Source organism: Leopardus geoffroyi, chromosome C2 (genome assembly GCF_018350155.1).
Source record: "Leopardus geoffroyi isolate Oge1 chromosome C2, O.geoffroyi_Oge1_pat1.0, whole genome shotgun sequence".
In the NCBI taxonomy this organism is placed as follows: Eukaryota; Metazoa; Chordata; class Mammalia; order Carnivora; family Felidae; genus Leopardus; species Leopardus geoffroyi.
This window is the reverse complement of record NC_059333.1, coordinates 113,465,986-113,484,653: the sequence shown is the minus strand read 5'-3', so window position 1 is coordinate 113,484,653 and position 18,668 is coordinate 113,465,986. Positions and strand designations below refer to the sequence as shown.

General features: G+C 47.1%; 1 protein-coding gene across 17 annotated transcripts in view; it reads left to right on the top strand.

Moving 5' to 3' along the window:
- Positions 1–365: 365 nt before the first annotated feature.
- MED12L (mediator complex subunit 12L) overlaps positions 366–18,668 on the top strand; it is a 336,555-nt gene continuing 318,252 nt past the window's right edge. For 7 of the 17 annotated variants that reach the window (XM_045503257.1, XM_045503249.1, XM_045503244.1 and 4 more), the window contains exons 1-2: positions 843–1,114; positions 1,972–2,195. In XM_045503257.1, the coding sequence (XP_045359213.1) occupies positions 2,097–2,195 (99 nt within the window). In that variant the 5' untranslated portion in view covers positions 843–1,114; positions 1,972–2,096. Of the gene's footprint in view, positions 599–839; positions 1,115–1,807; positions 2,196–18,668 lie in introns of those variants that run through there. The other 10 variants (XM_045503255.1, XM_045503254.1, XM_045503252.1 and 7 more) reach the window with 6 other exon arrangements.

Sequence of the window (18,668 nt, the reverse complement as noted above, 5' to 3'; positions counted from 1 at the left end):
CTGAGCACCCACTATATGTCAGGTGCTGTACCAAGGCTTTGGATTCGATTCCGCGTATACCATTTTATAGAAGATGGAACCAGAAGTCCGGAAATTCCCCAAGGTGTGGGGGACGTGACACAAGCAGGCAGGAGCACTTCAGGAACCTGGTCCTTCCAACCCCAAGTCGTGGGAAACAGGTCAGAAACTTGGGATCAGGCAGAGATAGCTTTGTGGCTTTGAACAAGTCACCGGGCCTCACTGCGTTGACTCAATTTCTCCATCTACAAAAAGGGTACGGTAAAACCTTGTAAGGTTTTGCTTTTTTCTTTAAGGATCAGAGACCTTTAAACTGTCAAGATCCTGGCACGAAGGGAGGGCTCCATAAATGGCAGCCATCATTCTTGGACAAGTGCCGGCACATCCTCCGGGCGCGCCTCCCGCGGGGTCCCTCGGGACTGGCCGGGCCCGCCCCCGCGGCTCCGGTCTCGCAGTGCTCGCGGCAGGTGGCCCAGCATCTCCGTGCCCGCGCCCCGAAGCGAGCGGGGAGCGCGGGCGGGTTGGATGACCAAGGTCTCCCCTGGAGGATCGCCTCCCTCCCTCCACACGCCCGGCGCAGGTGAGGTTTCCGGCCCAGGCCACGGGGACAGCGACCCCGGGGAGAGGTCGTGGCGGACCGCGCGGCCCACGGCCGGGAGAGGGGTCCTGCGGGCACCCCCTCCCTAGCCCAGTTTCACCCCAGGACCAACCCCGGCTCCGGGGCCCGCGGGCTGCGCGCTCTGCGGCTGCGAAAACCCGGAGAGGCGGATCGGAGCGCGCTCGCAGCCAACTCCTCCGCGGTCCGGCCGCCGAGCTGGGCATGCTCAGTGCGGCCGCCGCGCCGCCGTCCGCCAACTCGGAAGCTCGCGCTCCCGGGCCGTGGGGGCGAGAACGCCGGCGGCGGCGAGCCGGCGTCGCCCGCCGCCCCCAGACAGTGGCAAACTTCGCGGCGTCCCCGGAGCTCGCCAGGACGAGACTGATATCTCACAAATAAAAACCAGTCCAGTCCCCCCATCCCAGCCCGAATCATGGAGGCTGTGGCCGCCGGAGTGCCGCCGCCGCCGCCGGCCCCTGCCCACTAGCCGGGGACCAACAGGTAAACTGTTGGGGGTGGGGTGGGTGGGAGGAGGAGCTGCGGCCGGGGGGTGGCGGCGGGCTGGAGGAGCCCGAGACGCCCGCGGGCTGGCTGCCCCCGTCGGCGCTCACAGCCCTCCCTCCTTCCCCCTTTTCCCCAGCCCCTAGAGGGGCAGCAAAGGGTTAAATCGGCCCCGCGCCACCGTGAGCACGGCCCCCTCCAGCCGCCGCGACCGCCAGCAGCGCGCCTCGGCGTCTGCCCGGAGCCGCCGAGGGGACCAGAGCCTCGGATGCGCCACCGGAGCCCGGCAGGCGTCTAGGAGGCACCGGCCGCTTACCCCAGTCCGCATCCCTGCCTCCCAACCCTCCAGGCCTCTCTCCCCCCGCCCCGGCCGGGTCCGCGCCCAGGTGGTGGGGTCTGCGGGGCGCGTAGCGGCGCGGGAAGGATCCCTGCCGTGGAAGAGGGGCGGGGGCGGGCTTCTCCGCAGTCTCTTCCCGGGGCTGGAGGGCCACCCTCACGTTGGGAGAGCACTCGAGCCACCCGCCTGGGCGCCAAGAAAAGTTTTTTTTTTTTTTTCCCCCGTGCCCTTCCCCCACCTCCCACCCCTTGTCCGGCTGGGGTGGGTTTGGGTCCATTGGTGAAAAAAGTCACACGTTCCCATCAGCTGCTCCTCCCCCTGGGGACAGGGTGGGGGGGGGCGGCGGGAGGCAGGCGCCGCGGGAGACCCGGGCGGACCTCCAGCCGCTCCGCCGCCGCCACCGGAGCAGTGCGTCCCGGGGCTGAAGCGCAGCCGGGTGCCCGCCGAAGACTGCCCCCATCAGTGCGTGTCTGCGTGCCGGGCAGCGGCAGCATCCAACCTGCTTTATTCCTGCCTGCAGCGCCACAGCGAGCGAGCGAGGAGGGGGAGAGAGGGAGTCTGTCTGCAAAGTGCTGCTCCCTGGTGCTCAGAGGCGGCTGCTCCAGCTCCAACTCTCATTCATTTCGCCGGTTAACATGAGAGATCATGGCCGCCTTCGGGCTTCTCAGCTATGAGCAGAGACCGCTGAAACGCCCCCGGCTCGGGCCGCCCGACGTCTACCCGCAGGACCCCAAGCAGAAGGAGGTAAGGGCGCCGGCGGCCTCCCCCGCAACTGGGGCCGTGCTCCGCAGCGCTGACCCGGGGCCAAGTTGGCCCAGCGGGCATCGCCGGCGCGGCGGGGGGAGGGCTGGAGAGGGGGGCCGGGCGGCGGGGGCCGGGCTGAGGGGCTGGGGGGACCCCGGGCGGCGGAGACCCAGCGGCTGTCAGTCGCTGCGCTCCACTGGGGCGCTCGCTCTCCGGGTGCCGGGTCGCTTCCCGGTTACCGGGCCTTGCACGGCGCCGCTGGGTGCTTCACCGGGTTCCTCCTTTCCGAAACCCTCTTGCTTGCTCTCCCCCGCTTCTGCCTGCTTTATTTTTCTCCCCGCTGCTTCGGTAAATCCGCGTAAACTTTTTGAAAAATGTTGGAATGCAGCGCATCCGACACAGGTCTTACGTTTTGCGCCAGCTGAGCAGGGACGGTGGGGGGGGGGCGGCGTGAGGGGGAGACCTTTTCTGTTCAAATTTTCCACTTGGGAGTGGAAGTCATATTTATCGAGGTGATAAATATTTAGCTCTTTGAACGTACTTCTTTCTGTATCCTCTTTTCCCTTTAAAAAATCAATATCAAGGGGAACCTGATTTTCGTCCCTAGAGGCGATTGGTTTAATTGCTGGAGGCTGTTTTGTATACGTAAAAGCAGACGGGTTACCTTGGAAGGGAAATATGTCCCGGGATTTCTTATTTATTTGAACGCAATTGGAGAAACCTTGACTCTTGCCTTAGGTACAGTAGCTTCAATGTCTAGAGTAACCATGACGTTTTATAACCATTTATGTGTTTGTCAGTAGTTAACAAGTAATTATGTAACAACTCTCCGGTTATAATGATCACCCTTGGCTACACAATTTGCCCAGGGATTTGCCTTTTTTTTTTTTTTTTCTTTTTTCTTTTTAAAGATCACCTGCTACCCAGCTGTGCTTTCTGACTTTGCCAGCTGCAGCCCACCCCATCCTCTGTTTTCTTTGGCTAAAAACGAAGTGAGCACATTGCAGAACTTCTTTCTGGGAATCTGAAAACTCTATTAAAAGTTTGGAGGCCCACTGACATCACAGAAGCAGCTTTGTAAAGATGGCGAGGAGGGGTCCTTAAGACTTCCTTTTTGATAAATGTATCTATTTCAGTAATAAAGGAAGAATGCTTGCTCTGGTTAAACTTCTGTTAATGTTTCTGAAAAATAAGGAGTGGCAATTCCTTTTAGAGGCATAAGCACATTAAGTATGTTTGAGAATCCTTGGAGTAAATCAGTTTGAAGCTGGGAAGGTTTTACAGGTGGTTCTCAGTTGAGGCTTAACACTAAGGATGGTTTGAAGAGATCTGGCCGATTCTTCCGCTCCCTGTTCTCCCTGGGGGCTACTCCCACCCGGAATAAAGTTAAGTGGTAAGGACTACAAATAACAGACACTAAGAACCAACTGTAATGAAAATTAGTAACTTAAAAAAAGATCAGTGCCAGGAAATTTTTAAAGTTTTGGTGGGGGACAGGAATACTGATTGGCTGATCTTTCTCATCTTGTAATTAATGTCTTGTCACATTTTCCAGAAGGCAGCGTAATTAATAGCATCTCTCTAGTTACGGCCTGGTCGGCTGGGATGCCACGTGGGCGTGTTAAGTGTTTATTCCTCAGGTCAGTGCTCATTTAGGATTGGGGGCCCTGTGATTCTGGAAAAAATAAAATTTTGGATTTTAGGATTTTACAACATTTTATGGCATTCTAAAACTGGAAGTGACCTTAGAGTCTATTTTATGTAACTTCCTTTTGACAAAGTGAAACTGAGGCCCAAGAGGGTTTGCCTGACTTAAGGTGTATGATAGAGAAGCAGAGGATTTGGACCACCAAACCAGTCTTGTGTCAAGACTAATACTGTGTTAATGATTTATGCTAAATTGTGTGGTTCTGATACTACTCCCTTTCCCCCAAGACAGCCAATATTTCATCTCTCTGGAGCAGAGTCAGAGTTACATGTGACTGTAGCCAAATTTGAGTACAATATGGAACAGGTGCTTGGCTGTTCTTGCGTGGTGATGTGGTGAACAGTGTTTCATAGGCTGCAGTTACTTACGTACTGACTCAAGATTTTTACCCTATGCCTGTATCACCTGTACTTTTATTCTAATATTTTCTTTAAGTTAATTTTTAAGAAACTTTTTTGTTTTCTAGGCAGCAATACACATGAAGCCATGGATTCGCATATACATATATAATGCAAAATTTGTAATCAAATTGTTATATGTAGACATTAAATTTTTATTTGCTGGGTATTCAATATATGATTGTACATAATAAAACAAGCCTTATAACTATTGAAACTTCTAAAAGTTTATCTCTGCATTTAAGACCGTTGTTGTGTTCCATCAGAGATATGTGTGCCACGCTGTGGGAAGTGCTGATTTAATGAAGGAAGTATGGGCTTCCAACTTGGGCAGACCTGGATTTGGGTTCCGGTTCAGCCTCTTTGCAGTTGTGTGGCCTTGGGCAAGTTGCATAACTTCTCATTTGTAAATTAGTATAATTGTTCTATTCAGAAAACCTTCAAAACCCTGGCTACATTTGTGTGAGAAAAACCCTCCTCCTGGTGGAAGCTATTCTCATTACTATAGCTGTAACTTTTATTATTGTTAACGAGTGGTGGTAGTGTTCTGGAGAACAGCTCCTGGGAGATAGGATGGAACCCTTGAATGAAGGTCCCTTAAGGAGAAGGAGGGTCGGGTGGGGAGAGCTGGAGGCTTTAACCTGCTTGATTGAGAGCTTGCCTGTGCATCAGCGCTCCACAGGACTTTATTCTGTGTTGTTTTATAGTACTTTGTCTTTTGGAAACCGATTGTCCTCAAGCCTTGAGACAGAATCGGAAAACTGAGAGTCATCCTTGATTTCCCTTTCTTCTTTATCCTCCATAACTCATCTATCAGGACATCTTGTCTGGTCCAGTTTCCAAATATATTTCCAATCCATCTGCTCCCCAGTTTCACTAATATGCTCGACTTCCTTTCTGCTTCAGGCTGACTTTTCTCTGCTCCTGGGCTCATACACACGGTGATTGGTCTGCCTGGACACTTGTCTGCCCATCCATTCCTAACCGCCCCCCCCCCCCCTTCCTCCCTGCTCTTCTCACTTTAGCCTGTGGTTAGGAGGGTAGGCTCTGGAGCCCGTCTGGCTGGGTTTGAAACCTGGCTCTGCTATTTACAGACTCCATATTCTCCCCATGCCTCAATATCCCCTCTTGTAGAGTGGGGATGCGAATATGCTGTCTACTCCATAGTGCTGTTGGAAGATGACATGGGTAATGGCACGTAAAGAATTTAGACTAGAGTCCGGCATAGATTTGACACCCAAATACGGTCAGAGTCTGCCTCTTCTTCATCTTTCAGGTCTCAGCCCAGTGACCTTCTCAGAGGCCGTTTTGGTATAAGCACGTAGTTTGTAATTTTGCATTTATTTGTATGCTGCCATTCCCCACTAAAGGGTCAATTTCTTGAGGGCACGGATGAGGGCTGTTTTAAGCATCACTAAAGTACCTGGCACCTAGTGTAGGATCCTCGGATCCTGAGGGCATGCATTCTTGGAATGTATGAATGAAAGTGGGAATGAATGAATAAAAAGAGGAAATCTGGTGATTGAGGGGTGTTAGGGACAGTCTAGTTTAACGGAGAAATTATCCTTGACTCCTAACCTTGGGGGTTACAAGGCTGAAAGCTAAATTAAACCCTAGAAGTAGGAAGGAAGAGGAATTTACCCTGGGGTGGAAGAGGCCGAAACAGCTGAATAGTGTTTTCAGGAAGTCAAATTAGTGAGAAAAATAGTTTGGGTCAGTCGTGAGATTTCCAGGCATGAAGACCCGTAGAGCCCCCCCCCGGCAGGGGAGATTGGGGTGCGGTGGGAACGGTCTGGTGTGCAGTGCAGAGACTGCCCAAGGACAAGTACAGTAAAACTTGGGGAAGGAGCAGGGAGTTAACGAAGGTGGGTGGTGGGTGGTGTCTGCATGTGGAGAGCCCAGAACAGCTGTTCTCAAACTTGACCTCTCCTGATCACCTGTAGGGGCTTGTTACAAACTGATGGCTGGGTTTTTCCGATCCTGTAGTTCTGAGCCAGGGCTCAACAAGATGCCTGGTGATCTGATGGCTGCTGGTCCAGTCCCTGCTCTGGACCCTGACCCAGAGCGATGACATCCACTTCTGCAGAGGCTAAAGAGTTCTGCCTGATGCAGGTAGGGCAGGACTAGGCATCTGGTATGGCTAACGTTGCGGGAGTTTGGTTTAGCAGCCGGCTCAGCCGGGGTCTGGTGGGCTTTTCTCAGAAGTCGTGTCCTTTCGTACATCAAAGACAAGTCAGGAAGTCTCAGTCCCCCTCCAATGGCTTTCCATTACGCTTGGAATAAAACACAGACTCCTGACCTAGGCCTTCAAGGCCCTACCATCTGGTCCTTGCTCACTTCTGCAACCACTGCCGGTAGCTAAACCACCTGGCTTTGAGTTCTGGCCTCGTCACTTACTACCTTTTTGACTCCAGTCTCATTTGTGGAATGGGTTTCATGTTTGTTCCTACTACATGGGGTTGTTGTAAAGATAAAATGAGATTTGAACCATGTCTGGCACATAGTGCACAGTTCAGGCCACTACTATTGGGATTACCTCTCCCTTTTTAAAGGATCCCAGGACTTCCAGTATATTTATAATATCCATAAGACCCTGCCCTTTGAGATCTGGCCTCTAGGCTTTGAGTCACCCCTTCCTGACTTGCTCATTCTCCCCTTGGCCGTGCAGTGGGACCACATGGGTGGGCTCTCTCCTTCCAACAGGCTCAAGTCTTTTGTGTCTATGTTCCTGTCCCTGACTGCCCCTGCAATCGTGTTTCCTGTCATTTGGCTCTTAGAGACTCCCTCCTTGTAACCCGTCTTTGCTCATCCTTGCTAGCCCATTATCTTGTGTTAATAGGTTTTGCAGTGCTGGTTACTGTCTGAAATGGTTGCTGATTTTCTCCATGGTCTTCCACATGAGAAGTAGACTGCATGAGAGTGGAGTCTTGTCTGTGATGTTTACAGTTTTGAGCTGCATAGTGCCTGGCATTAGACTAGGTGCTTAGTAAATAGTTCTTGCAGAAATTAATAAAATGCAGAAAGAATTTTTTTTTTTAACGTTTATTTATTTTTGAGACAGAGAGAGACAGAGCATGAACAGGGGAGGGGCAGAGAGAGAGAGGGAGACACAGAATCTGAAGCAGGCTTGAGACTCCGAGCTGTCAGCACAGAGCCCGACGTGGGGCTCGAGCTCATGGACCGTGAGATCATGACCTGAGCCGAAGTCGGATGCTTAACCGACTGAGCCACGCAGGCACCCAGAAAGAACTCTTAACAAGCAGTTGTATTTATAACATCTAACTGCCCCAATGCTTGTTTTATTTTGGCAAACCCTGCTTGCTTGTTAGCATGTAAAACTCTTAAAACACATTAAATGGTTATTGTAAAGACAGCTGGGGAGGTGGGGGTGAGGGGAGGTGAAAATGTGTTTCTTTATAATCTATGAGAGGGAGGATGTTGATGAAGTTGCCTAGGAAGAGAGGACAGGTTGACCAGTTGCCTGGGGGACCATAAGAGAAGGTTAGGGGAAAAGCTTCCTCCTGAGATTAATTGGCTGCCTGCATGGCCCCATCATAGACCTCCCTGAATACCAGTGTTCCGGGAGGAATATCTGCATGTTTAACTCTGGTCTCATGAGACTCTTAGGCCAGAATCAGTGTAGGAAACACTGGGCCAGAGGCCCTGCTGCTTCCTGCTACTTACAGAAGTTTTGCTACCCAAACTTTGTGGCCAAAGAGTAGGAACCCATGTGGCTGTCATTTCTCAGTGTCTGCTAACACCTGCAGCAGAATCGTCAAAGATGCTTGTTAAACATGCAGATATAATGCCCCACCTAAGACTTGCTGAGTCAGAATTTCTGGGAAGGAAGCTGAGGAATTTGCATTCTAAACAAGCTTTCCAGGTGATTCCTAAGTATATTGTTTGAGAACAGTTGCTTTAGTTTGTGTGTTTATCTGTAGAAAATGTTGTAAACCAGACCCCCTCATTTACTACCTGCTTCCCACTATTTCATGTCTTAGAATCTTTAGACAAATATACCACTTGAAGTATTAATACCTTTTGATAGAAAATAGTGAGAATGAGTTTAGCCACTACCCTCCTCCACCCCCAAAGTTCTGTTCTAATGACCATGGTTTCCAGCATAGGCTTGTTTCCTATCTGCTGTACAGGGTTTATAGCAGAGTGGAATGCCCTGCCTTGCCCTTGAAGTATCCACAGCCCCCTCCTGTGTGCACTTGGCTAAACTGGGGCATAGGGGAGCAGGTCTTGCTTTGTCCACGAGGATGTTCTTTGACCTTGTTTGGGGCAGCTGAGTTTTATGTTTGACTGTGGGCCTGGACTCTAAACTGGGCTCTTTAGGGACTCATGTAAAACCATTAATTTCTGGTGCAGCCGCTGTCCGTTGTTAGCCTGTCGGGTTTTTCACTTAGGCTGGTGACTGTGGTGATGACATGTGAAGTTCAAGGACCACAAAGTGAGGTCTGGAAGGCAAACTGTGTTGGGTGAGCACTAGGTAGGAGAGGATGAGGATGAACAGAGTCCTAGGATTGTAGTTGAGCAGGTGCCTTTTGTAGGTGTGTGCATATACACATGAAAACAAAGCAGAAGCAGGAGGGAGTAAGTGGAAGTGGAAACTCCCAAGAATTGTGATGTATTTCTTCTGCACTTCTCCCCTAATGAAGTTCTGAATCCCACTTGTGAGGCTTCTTGACAGACTAGGAAGGAAGTAGAGAAGTTGGAGGGGTCTGTAAGAATGAACACGATTAAAGTTCTCCTTAGCAGCGTTCTCTGAGCAGCGGTGAAAGGAGCTAGTTGACTTAGCCTGGGGAAAAGCTGACCTCGGTGTGAGTGGGGAAAGCCACGTGGAGGGAAGAAGTCCAAGGGCAGTGTGGAGGGAGGTGTCTACCTCCTACACATTCCTCCCTGAGAAGGGAACATGAAAACACTTGACTTCTAATTGTCTTTAGATAATGTCTGAAGCTGGCGATGGTGAGAAGAAAGTTCATTATATTATTCTCTTTCTGTGTTTTGGGAAATTTACATAATAAAGAAAAATGTCATTATATTACAAAATAGCATGATTTCTACCTAAAAATTTGTGTCTACATAATATAGAAGGATTATCACCCACGGGCAAACAGTTGTTATCTCTCAAGGATGGGATTAGAGGAGATTATTTTCTTTTTGTACCAATATTTATTCCAAACTATAAAGATAAATGTGTACTGCTGTTGTCATTGGAGGAAATGACTTAGTAATTAGGTAACTTTGGTTGGGTTTACAGGAGTGGGTCTTTGTTGTTGGTTCCAAACTAAGATAGAACTCCTTCAGCTGATGCATAGGCAGAGGGGTCTGGGAGGGTGTAGATTTATATATGTACACATCTGATGCCACCAAAAGTGTGGTGAGGTTGGGGTTAGGGCTGTTTGCGTGAGCATTCCAGCTCTGTCCACCACTTGAACTGTGTGATTTGGATTGCTGTGTCATTTTCCTCACCTATGAGTTGGGGAGAATCCCTAATCATCTAGATTGTTTTATTAATTCATTTTTTATTTAAAACTTTTAAAAAATGTTTGTTTCTTTTTAAGAGAGCGAGCAAGACAGAGCGTGAGCAAAGGAGGGGCAGAGAAAGAGGGAGACACAGAATCTGAAGCAGGCTCCAGACTCTGAACTGACAGTACAGAGCCCGGGACAGAACTTGAACTCATGAACCACAAGATCATGACCTGAGCAAAGTAGGATGCTTAACCTACAGAGCCACCTAGACGCTCCAGACCCTCATTTACTTACCTAACCTGTCTTGCAGCTTGGAGTGAGCATATGACTTAATTTTGGCTAAAGAGAGTTAATGGAAATCTACCTTAGGACTTCTGGAGAAGAATTTTTTTCTCACTGAAAAAAGTGTAGGCACAGGAGGAGCTGACCTCTCTTAATACTCCGATAGCTCCTTAGTTTTCTATCTTTGGGAAAGTAATTAAAGGGTATGATTGTTGGAGCTAGGGCATCTGTCTTGTGACCATGAGGCATCAAGCCTAGGAATGAAAAGCCAACACATGAGGAGGCAGTTGAGTGGCTTTATGAAATTGTGAAGCTACTGAACTGACTTTAGGACCACCTCTCCCTGGACTTGTTAAGTAATCAAGCCATTATGGACCAGTTGTCAATTTGCTGCAGCTAAAAGCATTCTCATGTTGTCATGGTAGTTTTCATTTATATATTGGCACCTGGAATAATCACAGTGTGAGCCCTTCCTTTTGTTTGTTTATTATTTATTTTCTCTCTCTCCAGAGAATGCACATCCCCAAACTTCCTACTCTCTGGCTTAATGGGTATATATAGCAAGGGACAGAGAGCACCTGTGTCTTGTCTGTTGGGCAGTAAGTTTTGCCCCGTGCCTATCAGAAGCTTAGAGGAAGTGGAAATGGCTTCTTCATTTATTTCCATCTGTGTCAGAAAGTGTTTAGGCAGAAGGAAGAGCCCTGACCTCTTTTGTTTGGAGGGAAAGATTCTATGGATTTATAGCATTTTGGGGGGAAACATGTTTAGAGCTAGAAGGGAACTTAGAGATGGGTTGCTCTCATTTAATAGAAAAGGAAATTGAGTCCCAGGGAGGTTAAAGTGACTTGTTAAGGCAGATCTGGGCCAAGCACTTGTGTGCCCTGATTTGTTCTTGCAACTTTTCTTGGCCTCCCTTAGGTACACAGTCTTTGCTTCTGGTAAACACCCTCATGTTGTCCTGGCAATGAAAATTACTCTGCATTTGGGGGCACCTAGTATCTCTGTGAGAGCTGGGGACTGTTTAGTTCACCATTTGATCTTAGAGCTTGCCAGAATCTTTACTGGGGTCTCTGGGCAGAGAGAAGAATAGTCTGAAAGTTCAGACACTCTGTGTTTTTTGGTGGAAGGTTCCCAGCGTATCTATGGCCTCTGGTGTAGATGGCTCTGGCATTGGCATTGATGGGCTCTGCGTGTTCTTGGCTGAGATACTCTTATTTCTGGGTAAGCTCTCTTAGAGATATAGACAGGTGTACCAGTTGCCTGCTTCCAGGGAGCACACTTGTGTTCTATATAAATGGATCCCCCTTAGTTATGACCTGCTGTGGCCTTGAGGAGAATTTCACCCTCTCGTTTTTATTTTCCATGTTTTGAGGGAAGCGTTGCTGTATATATATGCATGCCAAACAAATTGAGCCATTATTATTGAGCACTTTGTAGGCCCTTTGCCAGCCGGGAGGGTAGGGCCTAAAACTTCTTTCCTATGTTCCCGGCTTTGAACACAGCACCTGGCCCCTACCTAGGACTCAAACTTTTTTCTATGAGTAAATGGGACAATAAACAAATGGTAGGAGCATTGGTCCTGGACCCCCAAAGACTTCAGTATAGGGTAGTGGTTTTCATTTGAGAGTGATTCTCCTTTCCCCTAGGGGAAATTGGCAGTATCTGCAGAACTTTGGGTTGTTATAACTCTGTGTGGCCAAGTGCATATATATACATGTTGTTACTGACATCTAGTAGGTAGAAGCGAGGATTGTTTGTGACATTCTCTAATACTTTGCCCCCACCAAGGATTATCTGGCCTTAAATGTCAGTAGTTCCAAGGCTGAGAAACCCTGGTCTACAGGAAGTGATAGACCTGTAACTCAGGAATACAATGTTTCAGATACTCTTTGAGAGGAATGTACAAAGTCCTGTGGAAACAGGTGGGAGTGACTCTTTTTTTTTTTTTTGATGGGACCTACTATAGGAGATTTTTGAGTCTGGGACTTGAAGGATGTGTAGGAGTGGATGGGGCTGAGGATGTGGAAGAAAATTAATTTTGGGGTAGAGGGAGCAGCTTGTGCAAAAGGCCAGAAGGAATGTGGGATGGGCTGTGGGCTTTGGGCCTGAGGTGTGGTGTGGGATATGCTGGGGGAAGCTGGGTTGGAGTGGGAGAGAAAGGTGAGATCAAGTTACGGGGGCCTTTGCTGTGTTAAGGCGTTTGGATATTATAGCGGGGGTGGTGAGGTGCCGTTCCAGGGTGTGAAGTTAAACGGATGAGACTGAGATGACTAATGTTTGCAGTTTGAGGGGACAGTGGCTCTGAGGGTCTTATTGAGGCAACAAGACTGAGTAGCCAGGTGGTCCCTGACATTCCATGTCTGGGGGTGGATGTATTATTTTCTTGCAGCTTCCATAACAAGTTTCCACAGACCAGGTGGCTTAAAATAATGGAAATGTATTCTCTCGCAGCTTTGGAGGCCGCGAGTCCAAAGGGAGTGTTGGTGGGGTTGCGCTCCCTCTGGAGGCTCTAGGGGAAGATCCCTTTCCTCTTCTAGTCTCTCTTGGCCCCAGTGTTCTTGGCTTCTTTGTGGACATCTCAGTCTGATTTCCGCCTCCTGCTTCACGTGGCCTTTTCAGTGTGTGTCTCTTTGTTGGGTGTGCCTTATATGGACACTCGTTGCTGCATTCAGGGCCTACCTGGGTAATCCTGGATGATCTCATCTCAAGATCTTTAACATAATTACATCTGTAAAGACCCTTTTCCAAAATAAGATAACATTTACAGGTTCTGGGATTTGATGTGGGTATCCTTTAGGGGTCTGTTTTTTTTGGCCAACAGGGCTTGAGAAGAAGGAGGAGAGGATTTAAGAGATTATTTCGGTGGCAGAATTGATAAAGTGGATGTGTGAGGTAAAAGAGAGGAGTACAAGAATATACCAGCATTTTTAGCTTAGATTAGTGGTTCCCACACTTTCTGATCTTACAGTCCCTTTATAATCTTAAACATTATCGAGAATCCCATAGAGCTTTTGTTTATGTAGGATATACTTGAAATTTACTTTATTGGAAATTAAAACTGAAAAATTTAAAAAATATATATCCATTTAACTGCAATAATAAACCAGCATCTTGTTAAAATGTTTTTTATGAACAGTAACTTGTTACTGTGGCATTGTTTTACGTTTTTGCAAATCTCTTTAATGTCTAGATTCTCAAATCTAGTTCTCCATTCAGTCTCTTATAATATGTTGTGTTGAAAGATATGAAGGAGATTAGGCCTCACGTGGATGTGTAGTTGGGAAGTTCTTGCGAACCACAGAGGACTTGAACCTGGAGTCCACTTGTTCACACAGTTGGGTAAGTCGATCGATGGTGGTCCCGAAGCCATCATGCCATAGGAAACAAAAGAACTTGTTTATTTTTTTTCCAAGGGTGGTGAAGGTGGGGGTGGAGAGAATGAGAGCATTTCTGAATGTTTTCAGTTTGAGAGAACTCTTGGGATTCCAGGTTGAAATGTATAGTAGCTGAAGCTGGAATTACGGATTTGGGTGTGTTATGTGTGTAGATATTTCAAGTCATGGCAGTGATTACCTGTTGAGTGTGCAGAGATGAAGCGGGCTTAGGATGGAACTTTTCAGGGCTGTACATCCTGAAGAGGGCACTTGTTAAGCAGATGGGTATGGGGTGATGGGTGGCCCAAGGGGAGAGGTAACATAGGGTGAGGTTCCAGCTATGTTGGTGGCCTCTTAGTTTAGCAGTTTCTCGCCTCAGGACCTTTGCACATGTGCTTTCTGCTGTCTGGTTGCCTTATTCTCTTCATCACTGCGAAGTGCTTGTTTTCTCCTCAACACTCAATGCCATTTGTGTTTGATTTGTTTCTTATCTGCTCTGTCTCCCAACCAGTAGAAGTTCCATGAAGCAGGAACCATGTCCGTTTCACCCCCCCCCCCCCCCACCACCATCTCCAGAAGTCAGGAGAGGGTCTGGTATATGGTAAAAGTTAAATACCTATGTCTTGACAGGATCTGGCAACCAGACAGTCATTATTCAGCCAATGGTTATTAGAAGCCTGGTACAGGGCATGGGGATACCAGGAAGTATAAGACATGGTTTCTACCCTTGAGGGACTTTGGAGGGGTGATACTCCTGTACACTGGGTGGCAAAGTCACTGAAAGTTTTACTGGGGTGGTGGCAACAAATGAGGGAGGGGTCAGTTTTTGTGAGGGATTAGAAGTCTTCAAGGAATGGGGGTGTTTTCCGGATGACAAGGCCTTCTGGGCAAATGGTATGAGGAAAGGCACAGAGATGGGAAATAGGACATGATCTTCAGGTCAATTGCAAATAGTTCACTAAGGTGAGAGTATATTCAGTCAATAAGCTGTACATACCTGTAGATTTTTTTGGGAGATTGAGAGAGAAGTAGATCTTGAAACTACCGGAGAGAGAGGGGTATCTGCTGAGTGAGACGGACTTTGTCCTGGGGCCAGGGGATTGAGGTCCCAAGGGGAGGGACACCTTACGCGTGGTGTTACAGATTATTGCCTCTGAGAAAGGAAAGGAGGCAGGACTTATCTGGGGCTTGCTGTTTATCCTGAATTTTCTACAGGCATTTTCAGAGTCAGTTTTAATGTGCGAAGATTTTCCTCAGCAGGAACAAACTTAGCCTTCAACCCACATCCAGCATGCCACAGTTTAGCTATGCAAATGCTGCCTTATTGTCAATTAAAGTTTGGTAGAATTTGCTGCTTTCCTCTTCCAGACATTTCATTCATGGATTAATCTAATGAGGTTGTTGAGATTAGGACCATTTGAGGCATTGGCAACAGTGAAGAACTAATAAAAATGTGTTTTGTCTGAAGTGTCATTGGGATTTTTTTGCTAAGATACTGGTTTACGTAGAAGCATGGAGGCCCTATCAAAATTAGGTCCAAAGCATTGCTAAATAATTTACCTTTCTCCTGAGTTCTGTGAGGAGGATTAATATTGACATTACTCAGTTGTTTGTGTTTTTATTCTATTTTATTTATTTTTTAGAGAGGGAATGAGCATGTGAGCATGTGCGAGCAGGGTAGGGACAGAGCGGGGGAGATAGAATCCCAAGCAGGCTCCACGCCCGGAGCCCAGAGCCCCATGCGGGTCTCTATCCCAAAACCCTGGGATCGTGACCTGAGCCAAAATCAAGAGTCGGATGCTCAACTGACCGAGACATCCAGGCACCCGTTTTTGTTTTTCTTTTTCTTTTTCTTTTAAAGCTTCACACAGTGCTGTGTTGGCAGTATGGAAAATACTTTTGGGGTCAGAGCTGTTTTTACTCCTTGGTCAGTTTTAGACTAAATGTCAGCTCCCTCTTGAAAAAAAGATTCTTTATGAATTGGAGATACTATTTACATTTTGACTACTCACATGAAATCTGCTTTTAAGTCATTATTAAGTAATCAAAATGTTTTTGAAATTATATTTTCATTTACTTAGTACTTGATATATACCTCCCACTGTGCTAGGTGATGTGGGGGTGTAGAAAAGAAATAGAAGTCTGCTTCTGTCCCCTCTAGAACAGTGCTTCTCAAAATATCTGTGTTGAGGGACCAGTTTTTTTTTTTTAATTAATTTTCAATCTGTTGCAGACTGATAGAAATATGATTAAAATGAATTACTAGAAAAATACAGCTTGAATGTAGAGGCAATGTCAAATTGCTGTAAAATTTTCCAAACACTTTTAGTTTTTGCATCTTTATTTTTGAGGGCCAGTAACAGCTATGGACCACACTGAATAGCACTGCTCAAGAAATTAACATCTGGGTGCTCCTGGGAGGCTCAGTCAGTTAAGCATCCATCCGACTCTCGGTTTTGGCTCAGGTCATGATCTCACGGTTTGTGATTTCGGACCCCACACCAGGCTCCGTGCTGACAGTGTGGATGGAGCCTGCTTGGGATTCTCTATCTCCTCTTCTCTCTGCCTCTCCCCCACCCACACTGTCTCTGTCTCTCTCAAATAAATAATCTCCAATAAATATTTAAAAAAAAGTAATGTCTGGTTCACTGACCCACATAAAACATTTGAAAATGACGGGTGTATGAATTTATTTTAAAATCGAGGAATAATCCATATATTCAGTGGGGTGTATAAAGTACCACATTATATCATGATAGCTAGTGTTGATTGTGTTGGTTATCCTGAGTGCTTTACAGATTTGGTTTTATGCCAGCCTCACAAACCCCTCTGAGGTGGGTATTGTTAATCTTCTTATAGATGAAGAAACTGAGGCACTGGGTGGGAGGTGGGCTTACTTAACTTGCTTGAGGTCGGTTAGCTGCATAATGATGGAGTTGGGAGCTGGACTTCTGAGCCCATGCTGTAAAACTATTATCTATATATAGTGAGGCTAAAAATGCTGCGTGAGTTCAGAAAAGAGAGGATTGGAATGCTTGGAGGTTTCAGTGGAGGGAGCAGGGTGTGAGGGGCAGGATGTGAATGAATGGGGACAGGTTGCACCCTTTCATAAGAAAAAGCTGAAGGTGGGATGAGTATTGAGGTACAGGGGAAGAGAGGGTTAGTGCCTCTGAAGATCAGTCTTGGAGTCCTGGCAGGTGGGGGTGGGGGTGGGGTTGGTGAGGAGCTCACACGGTGCTGCTGTCGGATTTATCTCACTAGCTCATGCCTAATAAATCTGGTGGGAGTCGGGGAGGCTGTGAGGGAGGTGGCTGTAGTAACCAAAGCATGAAGTAAAAAGAGCCCCACTGATCAGGGCTTTAAATAGGACTGGAGAAGAAGCATTGGCAGTTGGTGACAAATTGGTCAAAAGAAATGAGAGGAATGTGGAAAACACTCAGATTTCTTGGACACTGTTCAGCTACGATGCTAGGTCCTGTTGCTGGAGGACCTCAAAGTGACATTTTTGTGCTGTCTTTAGTGATACATATGATGGATATCTAGAATTACTTGATTGCCAAGTGTAGTGAATATTCAGACTCCCTTACCCATTCACCCTTTGACTTCAGGCTTGAACTGGTTTACTAAAAGGGCCCGTGGAGCTGTGGTTTATACTTCCTGTCCCGTGCTTTAAATCTTGCCTTTGTTACCTGTTGTTCACCTCCTCCTGGGCTACTTTAGTGGTGGTTAATCACCAGAATTGCTTGGAAGGTTGGCTAGGCTCCTTGGAAGAAGTGGGAATGAGTAATCCTCCTGAAAATAAAAAGGGTGGAGGCTGAGAGAGATTAACAGAGGTTAACTTCCAGACAACATTTTCAGAGGTGGACCCAGGGACATTTGTTTACTTGGCTCAAAATAGCAGGTTAGCCTCTCTTTTTCCCAGTAATTGACCTAAAACAAATGGACAAAATTGCCACCATTACCAACAACAAAGAGAAACTCCCAGTCTCTCTCCCTTCTTTTCCAGGCAGAAAGAACGATGATGTGCAGTGTCACTTTGATTTTTCCTATACCCAATTTATCCCTATGACCTGGGAAGTTTTTCTTTATGGATTAGCAATTCATTTGGTAGAAATTGCACAACACTCCTTCCTATAGGTGTGTGCCTAGCATGGGGTCGGGGATGTCAATAGGTGTGGGGTAGAATGATAAACAAAAAGGGTCAGGTTAGGGGGTAAGTGTGAATCACTTCACTGGCCGGTTAACTTCAGAGGACAGAAACCATGACTTGTGTTACGTTCTCTGCCCTCAAGTCACCTAGCACAGTGGGAGGCAGATTCAGTGCTAAGTGAAAAATAGGATTTACAGGAAGAGTTTACTGGAGATGTGATCACAGTGTAAGAACTGCATGGGATTGTGACTTACCTGAGCAATGGGGGCTTTAAAGGCAAAACTACCTTTTGAGGCTGGCTTCAATACAATTTTGGGTGGGATAAACTACTGGACACCTCAAGTCCTCTTTTCTCCTTTATGATTATGCAAATCTAAAAGTTCAAGTGTTTTTCTCAGGCAGTTTTCTTACAGAATTTCTGAGCGTTACATCCAGGTGTTTGATATTGGAAGATGATGTACATTTGAATGTGATTTGAATGTGAATTAATGGATACAATTATTTAGTTAAGAGTGGAGTAAATGCTAAGTATATTAGATACAATTTGAATCAAAGACTCTCCCACTTTAAAATGGGGAGGGACTGCCTTACTAGGGCACTTATGGGGAGGGGGAGGGCTTTCATCATGGGGAATCCACACCTTTGAGAACTGCATGTGTTCAACACATCATCCTTGGTGGATATTTCCATCCAGTTCATTGGCAAGTTACTGAGTACCTGGTCATGTGTATGATTTGGGCCTATATGTGCTGGCCATACAAATGATTCAAGTGTTACCCTGCTGAGTGTCTGACGTGATTGTCACCTATTCTTTACAACAGGCATGTGAGGTTGGTGGAGATATGTCCATTTCACAGAAAAGGGAGCCTGGATTCCTTCCAATTTAGGTTTGTTGGAACCACACTGTTCTCAAAGATGTCATTGTCTTGGGGAACTCATTGCCCCTACCAGGACCTGGTCCTCACGTGGCCACTTAAGCATTTCACTTCTGTCCACCTTTTGGCCTCAAGTTCTCACCTTATAAAATGAGGACCTATCCTGCCTAAGCCACTGGTTTATGAAGATCAACATGAATGTGCTACT